Source organism: Haliotis cracherodii, unplaced genomic scaffold (assembly GCF_022045235.1).
Source record: "Haliotis cracherodii isolate W230 unplaced genomic scaffold, xgHalCrac1.p SCAF_15, whole genome shotgun sequence".
Classification (NCBI taxonomy): Eukaryota; Metazoa; Mollusca; class Gastropoda; order Lepetellida; family Haliotidae; genus Haliotis; species Haliotis cracherodii.
In genome coordinates, this window is record NW_027266270.1 from 18,449,332 (window position 1) to 18,467,307 (window position 17,976).

Here is a 17,976-nt window from a genome sequence, read left to right on the forward strand (position 1 = left end):
CTCGAACACTATAAAAGGATACCTTCAACATTAGGAGAGGAGAGCGCGGTTTTCAATCGATCGAGTCGAATCCCGATCGTTCCAAGTTTCCCCAGTTAGTGACGAGTCTGGTCGGTCTGATCCTGTCCTGTATTGATACATGGGCTGAGAGTAAGTAAAACTATGTGAGTATAAAACTGGTGTTGCGTTTCTTTATTATGCGAGTATGAATGCTGATAGAGACAACTTGGAGTAAGTGTCGTTAGACCAATCACTCCTTGACGGAGCCGAGCCGCGGCGGACAAGGCGAGTGGCAATGTCATGGCGTAATTGACCACAAGGACCAGGAACGGCAATACATTTAGTAACTGTATTAGGGTCGCACTGGATGCCCGAAAGCAGTTACGACAGTACATTACTATCCAATCCCTATCGAAAATGCAGAATGTTTTTTGCTTTCCCTGAAAACATGGTTTCTGTTCCTTCGTGAATAATCTGTAAACAGTCCATCCCTTGAGTATGTCATTGATTACTGTTGAGGCTCGGGAAATATCCCCTTACATGGCTCAACACATTGGAAAGTATAATGATTGAGTGAGTGAGTGAGTGAGTGAGTTGGGTTTAACGCCGCTTTCAAATGTATTCCAGTTATATCTGGGCGTGTCAACTGCATGAGGGAGAAAATCCCGTAGGGATACAGGACTCAGAAGTTTACCACTTTGGTAAAAAACACCAGTATGGGTATGGTACTGACAAACCTAGAAAGATAATCGGGGTTAGTCGGGATTCGAACCCACTGTCATTAAGTTCAGGATTGCCCGAGGGACGCAACTCTGCGACTTACGACGCCTTAGACGACTGGGCCACATACGTTTCCGGAAACTATAGAGAGTGAACAAACTGTCCGTGTTCACAGATAACAAGTTATTTTCTTCTGGCCTCCAGCCTCTAATTACTTATTACCATGATGACATATATTGGTATTTCCTTGTCATTCGACCCGTGAAGATCCGGGATAGAATAGGTCTTCAGCAACCCATGCTTGCCGTAAAAGGCGACTATGCTTGTCGTAAGAGGCGACTAACGGGATCGGGTGGTCAGACTAGCTGACTTGGTTGATGCATGTCATCGTATCCCAATTGCGTGGATTGATGCTCGTGATATTCATCACTGGGTGGTCTGGTCCAGTCTCGATTAATTACAGACCGCCGTCATATAGCTGGAATATTGCTAAGTGCGACGTTAAACAACAAACAAACACCTTGTCATTCATAGAAAGGCTTCACCGACTTGCGACAATACCAAACCTAACGGTTTCTCCTTGTGCATTTGTGACGCATTTCTGTAAATATAACAAATTCTCTTCGAACCTGCTTGTTTCTTTGTCACACAGGTCCACACTCCACGACATTTTGTATTTGGTTTTACAAAAGGTCCAATACATTTTCCCTCCGTTCTTCCATGCAATACTTCAAAGACCTCAACCAATCCCATTTTGCTCAGCTAAATGTGATATTGAGATTATGCAAGTTTGGTACCGTGGTGTCAGAGTGAATGAGTGACTTGGGTTTAACGCCGCTTTCTAGTTCCAGTTATATCACGTCGTGTCAGCTTAATGTGGGAGGGAAGCCCGAAGTGATGCAGGTCTCAGACGTTTACCACTTCGGTGAAACCCACGAACACGGGTATGGTGCTGACAAATCTAGAAACATAATCGGGGCGAACTGGGATTCGAAACCACAATCATATGTTTATGGCGTGCCAAGGGACGCAACTCTGCACAGCGAATCGCGGCGCCTTAGACTAACTGGGCCACCCGTGCCCCCAGTTTCTTCAAATGATTTCAAATGCAGACTGTGTGTCGGCCTTCAAATCGCCCATGGTTATAACACTGAAGTCAGTGTATATGCAAAGGATGCTCAGCATATCGATATAAAGGTCTTACCTTAAACGTAAACGTAAATAAAAGCGAAAAAATCATTTCCATAAGCATAAGCATAAAAAATATCCATTTTACGATTCCGACTATGTCGGAGTAAGGTTATATGTGTAGGCTAAAACATGTCCGAGGGTTTAAAATGTCACAAACACCTGAGGGGAAGTGTATTATCTTCCATACAAACCGAAAGAAATATCTTAAACAAATAAACAATTTTATGTTTAAAATTTTATTTTTAACATGAGCGGAAGAGCGGAAGGTCCGGGGTTCGATCCCCGACCGCGTCATACCAAAAGACTTTTAAACATGGTACTTGTTGTTACCTTGTCTGGCGCTCGGCATTAAGGGGCTAAAACAAGGACTGGTCGGCTCGGAGTCAGTATACTGTATCTGAGTGCGGTTTTCATGTTAAACTGCAGCATGGTATCTCAGTGAGCTAGCACTATAAATCGGCATCAGTCCGGACTAGTACAAGCAGCCACACAAACACACGCACGTCGCTATGTACATGTAAGTGCAATAATCTTGGACGCGACGTAAAACCCCATTGCACCTCACCTCACCTATGAATCACTATCAATAAGTGATGATACCATGAGTGAACTAACAGTTTGACTGTTCATCGAAAGTTTGACTTGATTAATACTGGTTGTTGTAAATATGCTTAGAAATCACCAAACTTCCCATGTGCAAAATGTCCAACCTTAATGTCACCCGAAAGCAATACATACCAAATAAATATGTAATTCGGCCTTGAATCCAACAATTTAACTCACCTAAGGGCAACCACAAATTATCAAGCACTAAGCTTTGTCAGGTTATTTTTTCATATATGCCTTCAAGAGAAGTAATGTATTCAAATAAAAGATGAAACATGCGTGTATTTAGGCATATGGCGTTTCAAAAAATGAACAAATTGAATGTGAATATCTACATTAATGGAATATAGTTTGAAAACCCCGGATGAAAATACAGTGTCGGTAGGCCTCCTATGGATGTGACATCCTCTTGGAGACCCAGACGTACTGGCACAATATGAACAAAATATGATCAAATGGGATGAGTGAGTGATTGAGTTGTAATTCTACATCGCATCAGCACTATTGCAGCCATGTGGCGATGAGAACAAGTTTATTATTATAAAACTCCCGTCGACAAAGGACAGTAAAACAGTAAGGTAAATATCAAAGTGTAGATATAAAACAAACCTGTGCAATATGAAAAGTAAGACGATTTCAGTCAGTTAGTTAATAGAAACTAAAACGAGGCTATAGACAACTGGCAAACAAAGCTAGACCACCTAACTGGGGGTCATTGGGACTTATATTGGTTTAGCTTCTTGCACGATTCCAAGAAATTGGATGAGGGTTTGGGTAATGCTTTTGGCCCCGACCGTACGTATCGTTGGGTGGAAAATGTTTCACTCATGAGAGAGCTTCTAACTGTCTCACCCGGACAAAGTCTGACCCCGGATGCGCCCTCACGTAACAGAGCACTGGCTGCAGTCACAAGGCGTCCTATGCGTAAGTGCATTTGATACCACTGACGAATGCAGTCTACCCTGTGCGGTAATCATGTATTGGGCGACAAAAGCCCTAGATCTTTGTCATTGCGTCTCCATTACATTGTAAGTATAAGGACCAGAGGGTAAGCATGACTGTTCTGTTTATCCACGTATTTGTCGTTTTTGAACTACATATCTTTCGCTAACGTGCACCTCAACGTGTTTTCCAAGACAGGCCGGTGAAAGGTAAGCGATGTGTGAGCGTTGTCGGTGAATGTGTTACTGTTAATCCATGCGTGGCATTAACTGCGCTGAGTACCCGAGTTTACCCTGACATATATGAAAGTCAGGGCATTCTATACCACTTCCTGCTCCATACAAGTGGCGTGTACCAGTTTGACAACGTGTTTAACAAGACCAAGCTAAGGTCAGTTCATTATTATTGTCACATATTGTCATAAATCTATATGCCTCGATACGGATAACTGGAGTGACTCGGCTGTTAGCATACCGTCGTGTGGCATGGTAGGAGTATTGCTGTGTGTGGCGTGAGGCAACACACATATTTCGTTACAGGTGCCGGGTGCTGGGGAGGTAGAGCAGGGCACGATATGACTTTTCGCGACACATGGTGTCAACACAATAACCATATTGCCTTTTACGCCCAGTGGAATGTCTGCCGGCAGATAATTGAGACTGGTTATACTCTGTCGTTGACGTTATAACTAAAGGTACATTGTGTCACAAACCTGGACTGAGTGAGTGAGTTTGGTTTTACCCCGCTTTTAGCAATATTACAGCAATATCCCGGTGCTAAACACCAGAAGTGGGCTTCACACATTGCACCCATGTGGGGAATCGTACAGGGTCATCGGCGTGACGAGCGAACGCTTTAACCATTAGGCTACCCGACCGCCCCTCAACCTGGACTGTTCACCATGTGGCGTAATTGTTCGTTAATTATTTCATTGAGACTACATCCTATGAAAGGGAAGTATGTTTATAACGTGGCGGATGATTCACTTGCAAGTGTGACCCGTGAAGATCCGGGTAGAGACTAGGTCTTCAGTAACCCACACTTGCCGTAAGAACCGACTATGCTTGTCGTAAGAGGCGACTAACGCGATCGGGTGGTAAGGTTCGCTGACTTGGTTGATGCATTGTATCCCAATTGCGTAGATCGATGCTCATGATCACTGGATTGTCTGTTCCAGACTCGATAATTTACAGACCGCCTTCATATTGCTGGAATATTGCTGAGTGCGGCGTCAAACACCAAACATGCGGGTATCTTGTAGATATCATTTTAACACATACATGATTTAAACAGTATTTTATTTCCATTAATGTTCAGATTTTACATTAAATAGCATTACAAAATGGAAAAAGGATTAGCAAACAGGCCAAAAAGGCCTATATTAATGTTTCTCCATATATTGTACATTATACATGTAGATTGTAATGAAGTCTATAGAGCAGACATTTATGAGTAACACAACATGAAATTAAATGGAAAGCAAGATACCAAATGCATTTTATATTCTTAAGTTGACACAAAACTTACGTAAAGCGGTTTGTTTCAATGATGTAATTGTGAACTGATTTGATAATGTATTCATTGTATGAGGAAGATGAATCTTCATTGCCGTGGAGTATAGTATGTATGCTGAGCTGGTTAACAAAAAAGTATTTATCAATTCTAAACTTGGCATAGCGTGGACAAGATAGAAAAAAGTGGAAAGCATCTTCTCTATTTAGGCCACATGAACAGATGGGATTATCAATCAGAAATCTGTCAAATAAATGTGATTTTAAATCACTACAACCTAGCCTAAGTCTAGATAAAATCACCTGACATTGCCGCTGGCCATAACTAGCAAAAGATGTAAAATTTGCAGTAAGCTTAGTTTCTCTAGAAATTAATTGCTTAAACCGAGATAAGGAATCTACATTTCTAATATTAATATCAAGTGCATTCCAAGCTTGTATAACAGATGGCAAAAAAGATCGATTATACTGGGATAAGCGACCTGCACTGGTCTGGAAGTCATTAGAAGTACGAAGGTTATATCCAGTTATGCTGGATATATTAGGTGGGACCCATAAAGATAGATATTTAGGAGTTAGCCCATTGACCATTTTGTAAAATATACATAATTTATGGTAATGTCGTCTGTCGGACAGTGAGCATAAACACATTAACACATATATACTTATATACTACTCAAAACTTCCTGACAGATTAACTGTAGTCATATAAAAAAATGATTGGGTGTTCTTTAACTTATTTTGAGTAGTACATTTTCACTACAAACATTTTTACTGTAATGGCGACGTTTCGGTATAGATCCTTATAAAGCAAGGCTGAATATATATGGTAGGCTGAGGTATATATCCTTATCAAGCGAGGCTGAATAATGAACACGGTACAGAATATATATGTGGGTGGAGGTATAGATCCTTATCAAGCGAGGCTGAATAACGAACACGGTACAGAATATATATGTGGGTGGAGGTATAGATCCTTATCAAGCGAGGCTGAATAATGAACACCATACAGAATACATATAGTTGGTGCAGTATTAACAGTAACAACAACTGCATACACGAGAGAGATTAACGTGAGTAGGTTAAATAACAACAACAGAAGGATAAGACTGTAACAACAGTTGATGAGGATGCCTATTTACATGAAGCCAATTAACAGGATTAAGTATACATAGGTGGCGTGATTATTGCTTAATGAGTTCATAGTAGGCGGGATGTTGACTGCTTCTGTCAGTGTTCTTGCAAAGACGTAAGGTGGTAGCTGGAAGGGATTTGGACGTTTTCCCAGTTGATGTTGTGATTTGGGCAGTTGCTGATATTGTCCGAGATTGCCAGTGTTCCCGAAGCAAGGGAGTTAACTGACTATAATAGTCAAGTTTCCAACCTTGCCGAACAAGTATGGAATTTCGTGGCTTCGTCGTAGCAACCAGGCTATTAGCCTTCTATGTCCCTCCAAAGACTTATATACAAACGTACGTCCTTGGTCCCTCCTACGGACCAAATCAGATCCCACCGGTCATATTTACTTGCATTTTGTTTCAAACAAAATGGCGGCGCCCAATCAAGACGATCTGATCGACGATCAAGATCTATATGGTATTAAAACGGGTTTTAAATATCGAAATGCATAAAATGCATGAGCAACTTGATTACAAACTTCAAAGATTTTGATTGCACTATGCATAGACTCGTTAGTCCAGGCGAAATATAACTACGAAATGGCAGCCTAGTTCGGCAAGGGTGGATACGGAACTTATAGAGTCAGTTAACTCCCTTGCCTCGGGAAGATGGAGATGGCTGATTTACTGTCTGATTTGATGGTTGTAGTTTGTAGTTTTGTGCTCTTTGATTCTGGAGTTAATGGGGCCGGATGTTTCATCTACATAGGATTGTCCACAGTTAGAGTCAATTTGATAAACTACACCTTTAGGTTCTTGGAGTTTTTGTTGTGTTTCTGCTGTTGGCTTTTGGATTTCGTTGGTTGGGGATCGGGAGACAAGGGCATCTAGGAAGGGTAGTTGGTTATTCTTTTCTGTTACAATGGTGAACTGTACTCGGGGGTGTCGTTGGTTTAGATGTTGTGGTAGCAGGGTTGGATCTTGGTCTTGTTTTAGGAATCATTTTCATCTCTGGTTGAAAACTTATTGCTTCTGTTACTTATAAAATACTTGCGGCATTGTCATTTGTTTTGTATGGGAAATCATCAACATTACAAGTTCATAATTTTACCTTGTTTCTTCGCAAACCCTGGACAGTGACCTAGTTTATGGATGACTCTCACATAATAGTCTTGGTGGATGAAAACCTCTGCCTCGTGTATTGTACTCAACCTCATTTAATCTATGTGTCACATCTTTAAATAAATAGTTCTTTTCCATGTTTACTGCAAACATGTTACAGACAAATGCAATAATATGAAACTTCATTGGGTACACCCATGTTCTTTTAGTTACCCTGGTTTAAATGAAGACTGAGCAACGCATTTTGACATGGACAAGGAATACCATGCATTTCTCTGCTTCAACGGCGCCGATGAGGAGTTTGTGGATAAGCTGAGGGAGTACCTGGAGTCTCCTAAGGTTGGACTGAAATGTGTGGACCACAGGAGAGACTTTCATGCAGGAAAGCCGGTGGTGAAGAATATAGAGGAATTTATTGCCAAGTCCCGCAAATGTGTTCTCATCATGACTCCAGACTTTGTGACGAGTGAGTGGTGTGCGTTTGAGACTGACATAATGGTCAACATGTCTGTTGAGGAAACACGAGAAAATATCATCCCAGTCTTGGTGAAGCCTTGCAACATACCGAAAGGTGTGAGGACATTGACATACATCGACGTGTGTCAGTCCAAGAGATGGAGGGAGAGGCTCGTGGATGCCATCAGGAGGACAAGTAAAACAGTTCCTTGCACTGGTAAATACATATTTTTTGTTATGGAAACAGCAAAATAACATTCACTAAAGGTATTTAAACAACCCAAATTGTTCACATTATAATCTAAATAAATATCAATTAAATATAAATATATTTTTCCACAACAAAAGTTATAACTGTGAGAGCTATTAAAAATCAATTTACAGATCTCATCTGTTTCAAATGTCACCTCGAACAATAACTTTAGGAGAAAAAAATGACTGAATGCAAAATTGAAATGATCTTCGTACGATGCAAATCTTAACATGAGGCATTTGGTTCACACGTAATTAATATTCATAAAAAGTTCATGTTTTTGTGCCAGAATATTGCACACTGTGGCGTAAAACAAGAATCCATTACAACGGGCATTTGCAAAATACAAATAATACAAAGGTCGGCAAGGTTTTAGATTTAGATCTATGCATAAAAATTCAGAGTGACAAAACAATCTCCACAAGACTGCATGACAAGAGGGATGACCTCCCTTCATGTCGAGCAATATTCCAGCAGCTCCAGCCTTTGGTGTTCACATTTCGCAACTCTGAGATACAATCGAGCATGCTCTTTCTACCAAGATTTCAAAGAGCGTCATACGACTCTTGCTCAGCATCTGTTTGATCAAGGTTGCAAGATGTAAGACCTCAGTAAAGCTTTCAAAATGTATTATGGTAGACATGTAGAGGACATTTCCAAATTTGACGCATCAGTGCCAAAAATGATGTCCGATGCAATTCCCTATTTTGACTTGTACCATAAGTCCCCGTATTTTTTTCAGGTGAACAATTGACTTGCCTTCTTCATGTAAAATGTGTTTAAATGTGTTACGTAAATATTTATGTTTTACTTCTAATACATGCAACCAGAGGCAATATTTGTATATCAAAAAGTCCGGAAACACTTCCGTATGTGACGGGTGCCACCGATGGGGCAGGATACGCTCACCTTTTCGCGAACACCTGGTATCATCAATATTTGATAGAGATTCAGAAACACATGCTCATGATAGAGTCGGAATTGTAAAATCGACACCGCTTCATGCAGAGATTTCTATTGGATATGGAAAGAGTTTTGTCACTTAATTTACCTCTATTGCTGAGCTTAAAGTACAAAAACAGTTATATGGCAAAGGAAAAAAAATCTTTATTTGTCAAATAGTGGTTGAAAACAAATGTACCTTATCAAATTAACACATAAACAATACCACACACATTAAATTTTATGTCATTAACGTCTGACAATATCTTTCAATGCAATTCCCTATCACCGAAACGTAATGAACACGTTTATGTTTAATCGTAATTGAAAGGGTTTTGTCTGAAGAAATCATAGTAACTAATGAGCATAAACTGGTGGGAATCTGATTTAGGCATCTGAACAAAAAACATGTTGATGGTATGCACTATCCATTAGTAAGTGAGTTACAATTTAACGTCGCATCGGCAATATTTCAACCCTAAAGCGACCAGTATCCATTAATTAACATGGAGATATAGTGCTTGTAAATAAAGCCCATTCATAATACAAAAACAAAAAATCCGAGTTTATCACAAGCATGTGTTAATGAACCACTATCATACTGTGATGTTACCATGTGTTTGAAAAAAGGTGAGCGTATCCTGACACCAGTGGCAAACTAACAAATGTGGCTCTAAAAGGAGTTTCTGTTGCTTTGTCTCACGACACAACATTGAGATGGGATACAAACATGTGATTCAAGTAGCCACAAAGAGCAGAAGTATAACAAATACGGGTGTAAGGAGAGACATTACTGACCCTGTCATCTTGTTGTTCAATATATGTAACCTTATCATACATGTTTCACTTGGAAAGAAACAAAAACAAAAGCAAAATGGAAGCCGAAAATTCAAACTTTCAATTATGTGCAAAATTACCAAAATTGTAAATAGCTATTAGAGTAAACCTGTCACTTGAAACAGTCACATGCCATTCTGTTCATATTCATTGCCTTCTGGGATGAGTACAAGTGACTTATATATTTAAGATAACTTGACTTTTCAGACAGATCAACGCCCGAAACCGAGGTAAGTAAACTGCAAGTCATTATCAATAGGAATAATCTAATATTTACCATTTTAAAAGAAATATGAAAGAGCCCTATGTAGTAAAAATCAGCACAACATTAGGAGTAATAGATATGGATCTGGACATCCACACTCAAGTGTTTGCATATATTGTGATAACTGACATAGGTGGTGATATCAACACATATAATTTACGGCCTTGAAATGTGGTTGGTTGGTTGGTTTGTTGTTTTACACCGCACTCAGCAATATTCCAGCTATATGACGGCAGTCTGTAAATAATCGAGTCAATTCAGTGACTGACAACATGAGCATCGATCCATGCAATTGGGATACGATGACATGCATCAACCAAGTCAGCGAGCCTGACCAGCCGATCCCGTTAGTCGCCTCTTACGACAAGCATAGTCGCCTTTTACAGCATGCATGGGTTGCTGAAGACCTATTCTACCCCGGAATCTTTACGGGTCCCTTGTTAAATGACATCCCCATACACGGACATGTGTCTGCTTGAAATACACGATGCGAATATCAACGTTCTTATATAACCGTATACTGTTTAACTGTATCGAATATCATTTATGGGACCTTCAAATGTACTATTTGAAACAAATCTTTATTGAATGTGTCTTTAGGTGGGAGAGCAGGATATGGAGGACACGGTGCGAACAGCAAGGGATGAGAAGCACATGTACTTACAATGTGTTCAAGACTATAAACAGGACAAACGAAAGTTAGAATTAGAAGGGAAATCTTTGGAGACTGAAGTAAATAATGCATTCACACTTATTTCAAAACAGTTATTTGACCAGTTAGAAAAGCAAAAGGCGAAAAGGTTAGAGGAAATTCGCACACAAATAGCCAACCGACAAACAACTCTTCTCCAAAAGAGGAATACTGCTGATGATATAGTTCGTTTGATGGAGGCTGATTTTAAGAATAACACCCAAAATCTGAAACATTTCATTGGTAAGCTTGATGACTATGCATCATTATTGAAAGAACAACGGGGTGGGTCCTACTATGGATTTGTAGACTATGTCAGTCAGGTGGAGAAGATGAATGAGCTGATGTCTACCGTGGGGCATCTGAGGGAGACTGACATCACACAGCTCAGATCACAGGAGGACAAGGACAACTTTCTTAAAGGTAGGACATTAAACAAGCATGTACATGCATCATGTGTAAAAGTAATGTTTTCTGTAGCAATTAAGAGCCTTCAGTCATTCATTCAACATTGTTCAACAATGTTCACCATTTCAAGAACACTTTCAGTACGTATTGTCTGTATACTTTGATGACCTGATACAACTGGCAAGCCTGTTGACTCATCCTCAGATGTTACATACTATTCTTCTTCGAGTGGGACCGCCTCTGTGGTCTAGAGGTAGAGCACCCTCCCGGAAGGCCCGGGGTTCGATCTCCGGCCGCGTCATACCAAAAGATGATAAAAGATTGTACTTGTTGTTACCCTGTCTGGTGCTCGGCAAAGGGGATAAAAGAAGGACTGGTCGGCTCGGAATCAGTATACTGAGTCTGAGTGGGGTATTCATGTTATACTGCGGCATGGTATCGCAGTGTGGTAGCACTATAAATCGGCATCAGTCCAAGTCCCAGTCCTAGTACAAGCAGCCACACACACACACACGTGCATGCACGTCGCTATATAAGTGCAAATAATCTTGGACGCGATATAAAACCCCACTTCACCTAACCTCACCTCTTCGGTCGGCCGCGCCATTCATCCCATTTCCCGTCCTTACGGTTGTTCATGTTGCCATGGTTAAATGGCGTTAACCCTTTCCTAGCTATTGGAGATACTTCACCCCTCCAGCTAACCGATATGAATATGTAACAATCCATTGTTGCAGAAATGCATCCATCACTGGCAATACTGCCTCAAGCAATAGAGATCAACATCCACAGTATTGTCAGATGTAAGTGGTTGTAAATATTGACATAGAGGTGCCTGCTTACTTTCCTTTACTATAATGTCTGTACTCTTAGTCATATATTTGTTCACAACCACATGTTATGTTAATAAAGATAAGTAACATAAAAATGGGCTCTAGTATTGTTTTATGTTTGAAGAACCAATCAATTCATCAGTTACTTTGATCACCGTAAGATCAAAATAGATCAATATTAATATGACATGATTTAATTACGGAGCCTACTTCATTTCAGTCAATCTGTCTAAAATCCAGTCTCACCTTTAAGGCAATATGTATATTGGCTGAAGACTTCAGGCAATATGTGGCTACACTTACTTGGGTTGTCAATCCAGAACTTCAGAGGTCATAATACGACGATGTCGTATTGACCATAGCAGGTATACAAATGATTAATTATTGAAAGATGAGGATCCTCCATTTTGTATCCCTTGTGATGAGAGAATCACGTCAAGCATGTCCTGCTTGACTGTGTCGATTTTTCCATCACAAGGGATAAATATGTCAAATCATCATCAATAAAGGATCATTTAAATAGTATCAATTCTCATTTAATTATAGGTTTATAAAAAGAAATGAAATTAATTGATAAATTTTGATTTTTGTAGATCCCTTTATTTAATATTTGTAATGTATACTTTGTAACTTAGATTGTTAATGGCTGTATCCTCAAAGGGATTGAAGTAGCGTTAAACTATTGTCCCCCTGAGAGGATATGTAAGACCACATCATTCAAAATACTTTTATTCATACCACAGTTGTAAACGTAGTTTGTTTGTTTATTTTTATTGTTGGCTTAATTGCGTACCATCGCCAGCTACTGAAGGGATGGTGTAAATCCTGCTGGGGAACCGTGCAGGTAACAGAAGTATTGTAAGTCCCCACGGTCCCAAGTAAGGTGGCCTAACTTTAGTTGCTGGTGATCTTTAGCCCATTTTTATATAGTATTGTTGAATGAAAATTTATTCTTTTAAATGTTCTCAAATAGTTCTAAAATCGAAACTGTGACACCCCAGCTATTATACAGTCTATCGCTGACAGGTTTTTATTCCATGTTTATAATGTCTGGTTCTGGTCACGATATAGCTGAAATATTGCCGATGAGATGTTAAATTCTAACTCACTCACCCAATTCAGGCAATATAGATATTGATTGAAAAGATCAGTCACATGCACATTGCCTGAGTGAATCATTCAAAATACATATTGCCTGATTATAGATATTGACTGTAACAAATCGAAGTTGGTTTAAACCATGCCTTACTTGAAGTCGCTTTATCGATCCTCTCCAATACAGCCATATACTTACAATCTGTGTGTAGCCCATATATATTATTCCTTTTGGGAAGTTGATTACAAACTGATAAATTAGGGACGTTCATGGTTTCAGATGTTACGTTGAATTTCAACTATGTGATCAAATGTTCAGCTTTGATTATGGGAGCTTCTTTTATGCTGACGCATTCTCAAGAGAAAAATTACTAAAATTAAAGTCAACTATCAATTTGTATTTAGATTCATCCCTGGGGGCTTAGTTTCAGAAATTCCTTGAACATGTTCACTTCAGAAAATATATCAAATTATTACTTGATACCACGGATGAATTTTAAGTGTCTTTATTGTAGCAAACATTGATACAGAGTTCACATAAGTTTTTCTAATCTTTAGAGGATGAACAACACATATTACTTGGCTATTTCCGTAGAATATGCTTTGGAAAACATGTAACATCATTATTCTAATAAACAAATCAGTTCAAACGATATTTCGTATATATAATGGCTTTTTATAGGTATAAACTTTTCTTAAACAATTCAATCAACATGTTAAATTGTATGATCTGTCACTAGGTATCTAGTATTTGTTTCTACTTTCTCCAGGTCCTTACTTCCAGTATGATGCCAAGACGGTTTCGGAAGACTGTCGTATCCTGCCTGACGGAAGTCTGTCTAACCAACCTCCTCTTCAGCCTTATCCTCCATCTGACACCAGACTCAAGATATACAGAGGAGCTGCGGGGACGCGGACACTGACGGCAGGAGGCTTGTACTACTGGGAGAACAAGCTGGACGTAGACCTGGAGAAGGAACTGGACGGGCGGGATTCGGTGTTTGAGGTGGCTCTCTCTAGAGATGGCGTATTTGATGACAGCCACGAAGGACACGCTGCAGGTAGTGTTGTCAGCATCCGTGCATATCGATGTGTTCGTCACCAAGGTGTTTGTCTTTCTACAGCCAGGTATACATCACTCGTATATCACGGGTTCCTGACACAGAACCGACGTGGGAAGTGGCCGGCCATTGAACTAGGCTTCCTCCTGGACACCGTCAGGCTGAGGCTGACCGTTTATGACGTCACGAAGAAGGGGGAGATAACCAGTGTGGAGGGGATCGGGGACGTGGAAGAGTTCACTCCTCAGTTCGCTGTGTATGCCCCTAAGAATGGATCAGTAAAGTTGTCAGTCATCACTGGCGTAGGTTTACATGTGTCAGATGAAACAAGCAAAATGTTGGTGAAGGACATCGAGAAATTAAATCAATGATGGCTGACACTGCTCCTCCACACACACACACACACACACACACACACACACACACACACACACTCTCTCTCTCTCTCTCTCTCTCTCTCACACACACACACACACACTCACAACACACAACACACACACAAATGCACACACACCACACATACACACACATACAAATACAAACACACACCACACAAATACATACACATATACACACGCACACACATACACACACACACGTGTAGGTTGTATGGTTTTTCAATTGGAAATATGGAAACACAATTGGTTTGGTTTCTACTGTTATTTGAGGATATACGTTAATACTGACATCGGTGTGAAAGAAAATTCGAGGGGAAAGAGAGAAAAAAATGGCTTCGTTTACATTTAACTATGTGCATGTATGCTATTCCCGTGAAGCACTAAATTACATATATGGCAATTTTACCAACTTTGGCATTTTCCTATGGCATATGGCTTTTTTAATGCCAAAGAATGTAATATATTGCATTATCTATAATATAATGATAATAATAAGGACAAATATGCCTATCGCATGTTAATTTAGGTAAAAGGATTAAAACAGCATTCACTCAACTCTCACCCAAGATGCCTGTGTGTATAACAAATTAGATGTTGTAATGTGGCTTCGTGATGGTCCGGCATGGTGTGTGCTGGGCTCCAAGCACACGTGGTATTTATAGAGAACGGTCATGTGACCGACCTCTACATCAGTTGGCAGGCCACATGTAAGGGGGGCTGTTCAAGCCAACATTAGATTATTATGAGATATGGTGAAATGTTAGTGGCATAAATGCTGATTAATAAAATCAGTTTAATTAGTAACAAAATTAACCTGCAACATTAGCCTATTTTTGAAATAGCGTTACAGTACAGAATACCGTATGATGTATCATGTGTGATGAGTGTGTTTGTTCTGTTGGTGTGCATACGTGTTGTCACTGGATGACCTTGCTTTTACTCCCTACTTCTTCTCACGACCCGTGATGATCCAGGATAGAATAGGTCTTCAGCAACCCATGCTTGCCGTACAAAACGACTGTGCTTGTCGTAAGAGGCGACTAACAGGATCGGGTTTTCAGGATCGCTGACTTAGTTGATGCATGTCATCGATCCCAATTGCGTGGATCGATGCTCATGTTGTCAGTCACTGGATTGTCTGGTCCAGACTCGATTACTTACAGACCGCCGTCATATAGCTGGAAAATTGCTGAGTGCGGCGTTAAACAACAAACAAACCAATGAAACCTCTATCCAGCTTTGGGGGGACTTACGGTCGATGCAACATACAGTCAAGGCAAGCAGGAAAGCAAACTACACCATGTGTTTTCTGCAGAGAAACTCCACACACTGTTTCCAAATTGTGTAAGCTTACCGCCTACGTCGCCATCTGTACCGCCCATCTTGGATTATGGAGCCCTCACCTGGGACCGGGGGCACGGGTGGCCCAGTCGTCTAAGACGCCCCGATTCGCTGTGAAGAGTTGCGTCCCTTGGACATGCCAGAAACATATGATTGTGGGTTCGAATCCCGGTTCTCCCCAATTATGTTTATAGGTTTGTCAGCACCATACCTGTGCTCGTGGGTTTCACCAAAGTGGTAAACGTCTGAAACCTGCATCACTTCGGGCTTTCCACCCTCATTAAGCTGACACGCCGTGATGTAACCGGAATACTGTTAAAAGCGGCGTTAAACCCAACTCACTCACTCACCTGGGACCCCCATACTCGTAAAGACAATGATGATGTGGAAACAGCACAACACTGTGCCGCACGGTTTATGACATGTTAAGCGGACATGACTGTCAATTACGACCTGTGGAATACTCCAGTACAAGGTCGTAATGCCTTAGATTGAATGTGATCGAGATGGCATGGCGAGATACAGATGAAACTTTGACATCCATGTGCGACTTGCCCCTTCGATGCCACCGGCTGATACAGCCTGTTTTTACTGTTAATGTTGAAATTAATCTTCCAGTAATGGTACGAAACTCACGCTTGATTTCTTGGGCAGATGTGAATGGGTTGTGTTGGGTATTAATCTATTGAGGCGATCCTGTTGCAGTGTCATGGTTTAGGCCTTGCAAAATGTGTATGTCCATTCTATTATGGCAAAGTGTGCATTTCCATTCCACAATGGTAAAATGTGTATGTCAATCCTACTATGTAAAATGTGCATGTCCATATTTCTATGGCAAAATGTGTATGTCAATCCTACTATGGCAAAGTGTGCATATCCATTCCACAATGGTAAAATGTGTATGTCAATCCTTCTATGTAAAATGTGCATGTCCATTCTACAATGGTAAAATGTGTATGTCAATTCTACTATGGCAAAGTGTGCATTTCCATTTTACAATAATAAAATGTGTATGTCAATCCTACTATGGCAAAGTGTGCATTTCCATTCCAAAATGGTAAAATTTGTATGTCAATCCTACTACGTAAAATGTGCATGTCCATTCTATAATGGTTAAATGTGTATGTCAATCCTACTATGGCAAAGTGTGCATTTCCATTCCACAATGATAAAACTTGTATGCCAATCCTACTATGTAGAATGTGCATGTCCATTCCACAATGGCAAAATGTGCATTTCCATTCTGCTATGGTAAAATTTGTATGTCAATCCTACTATGTAGAATGTGCATGTCCATTCTACAATGGTAAAATGTGTATGTCAATCCTACCATGGCAAAATGTGCATTTCCATCCTACTATGGTAAAATGTGTATGTCAATCCTACTATGGCAAAGTGTGCATTTCCATTCTACTATGGTAAAATGTGTATGTCAATCCTACCATGGCAAAATATGCATGTCCATTCTACTATGGTAAAATGTGTATGTCAATCCTACTATGGTAAAGTGTGCATTTCCATTCCACAATGGTAAAATGTGCATGTCCATTCCACAATGGCAAAATGTGTATGTCAATCCTACTATGTAGAATGTGCATGTCCATTCTATAATGGTAAAATGTGTATGTCAGTCCTACTATGTAAAATGTGCATGTCCATTCTACAATGGTAAAATGTGTATGTCCATTCCACAATGGCAAAATGTGCATGTCCATTCCACAATGGTAAAATGTGTATGTCCATTCCACAATGGCAAAATGTGCATGTCCATTCCACAATGGTAAAATGTGTATGTCAATCCTTCTATGTAAAATGTGCATGTCCATTCTACAATAGTAAAATGTGTATGTCCATTCCACAATGGCAAAATGTGCATGTCCATTCCACAATGGTAAAATGTGTATGTCAATCCTACTATGTAAAATGTGCATGTCCATTCTACAATAGTAAAATGTGTATGTCCATTCCACAATGGCAAAATGTGCATGTCCATTCCACAATGGTAAAATGTGTATGTCAATCCTACCATGTAAAATGTGCATGCCCATTCTACAATGGTAAAATGTGTATGTCAATTCCACTATGGCAAAGTGTGCATGTCCATTTCACAATAGTAAAATGTGTATGTCAATCCTACTATGGCAAAGTGTGCATTTCCATTCCAAAATGGTAAAATTTGTATGTCA

The 17,976-nt window shown here is 40.1% G+C and overlaps 1 protein-coding gene across 1 annotated transcript; it reads left to right on the forward strand.

The window, feature by feature from the left end:
* Positions 1 to 7,459: 7,459 nt before the first annotated feature.
* Positions 7,460 to 14,422, forward strand: LOC139461891 (uncharacterized). Its single transcript, XM_071243380.1, has 5 exons — positions 7,460 to 7,883; positions 9,906 to 9,928; positions 10,564 to 11,077; positions 11,800 to 11,865; positions 13,761 to 14,422. The coding sequence occupies exons 1-5, from the start codon at positions 7,460 to 7,462 to the stop codon at positions 14,420 to 14,422; spliced, it is 1,689 nt and encodes a 562-aa protein (XP_071099481.1).
* The last annotated feature ends 3,554 nt before the right edge of the window (positions 14,423 to 17,976 follow it).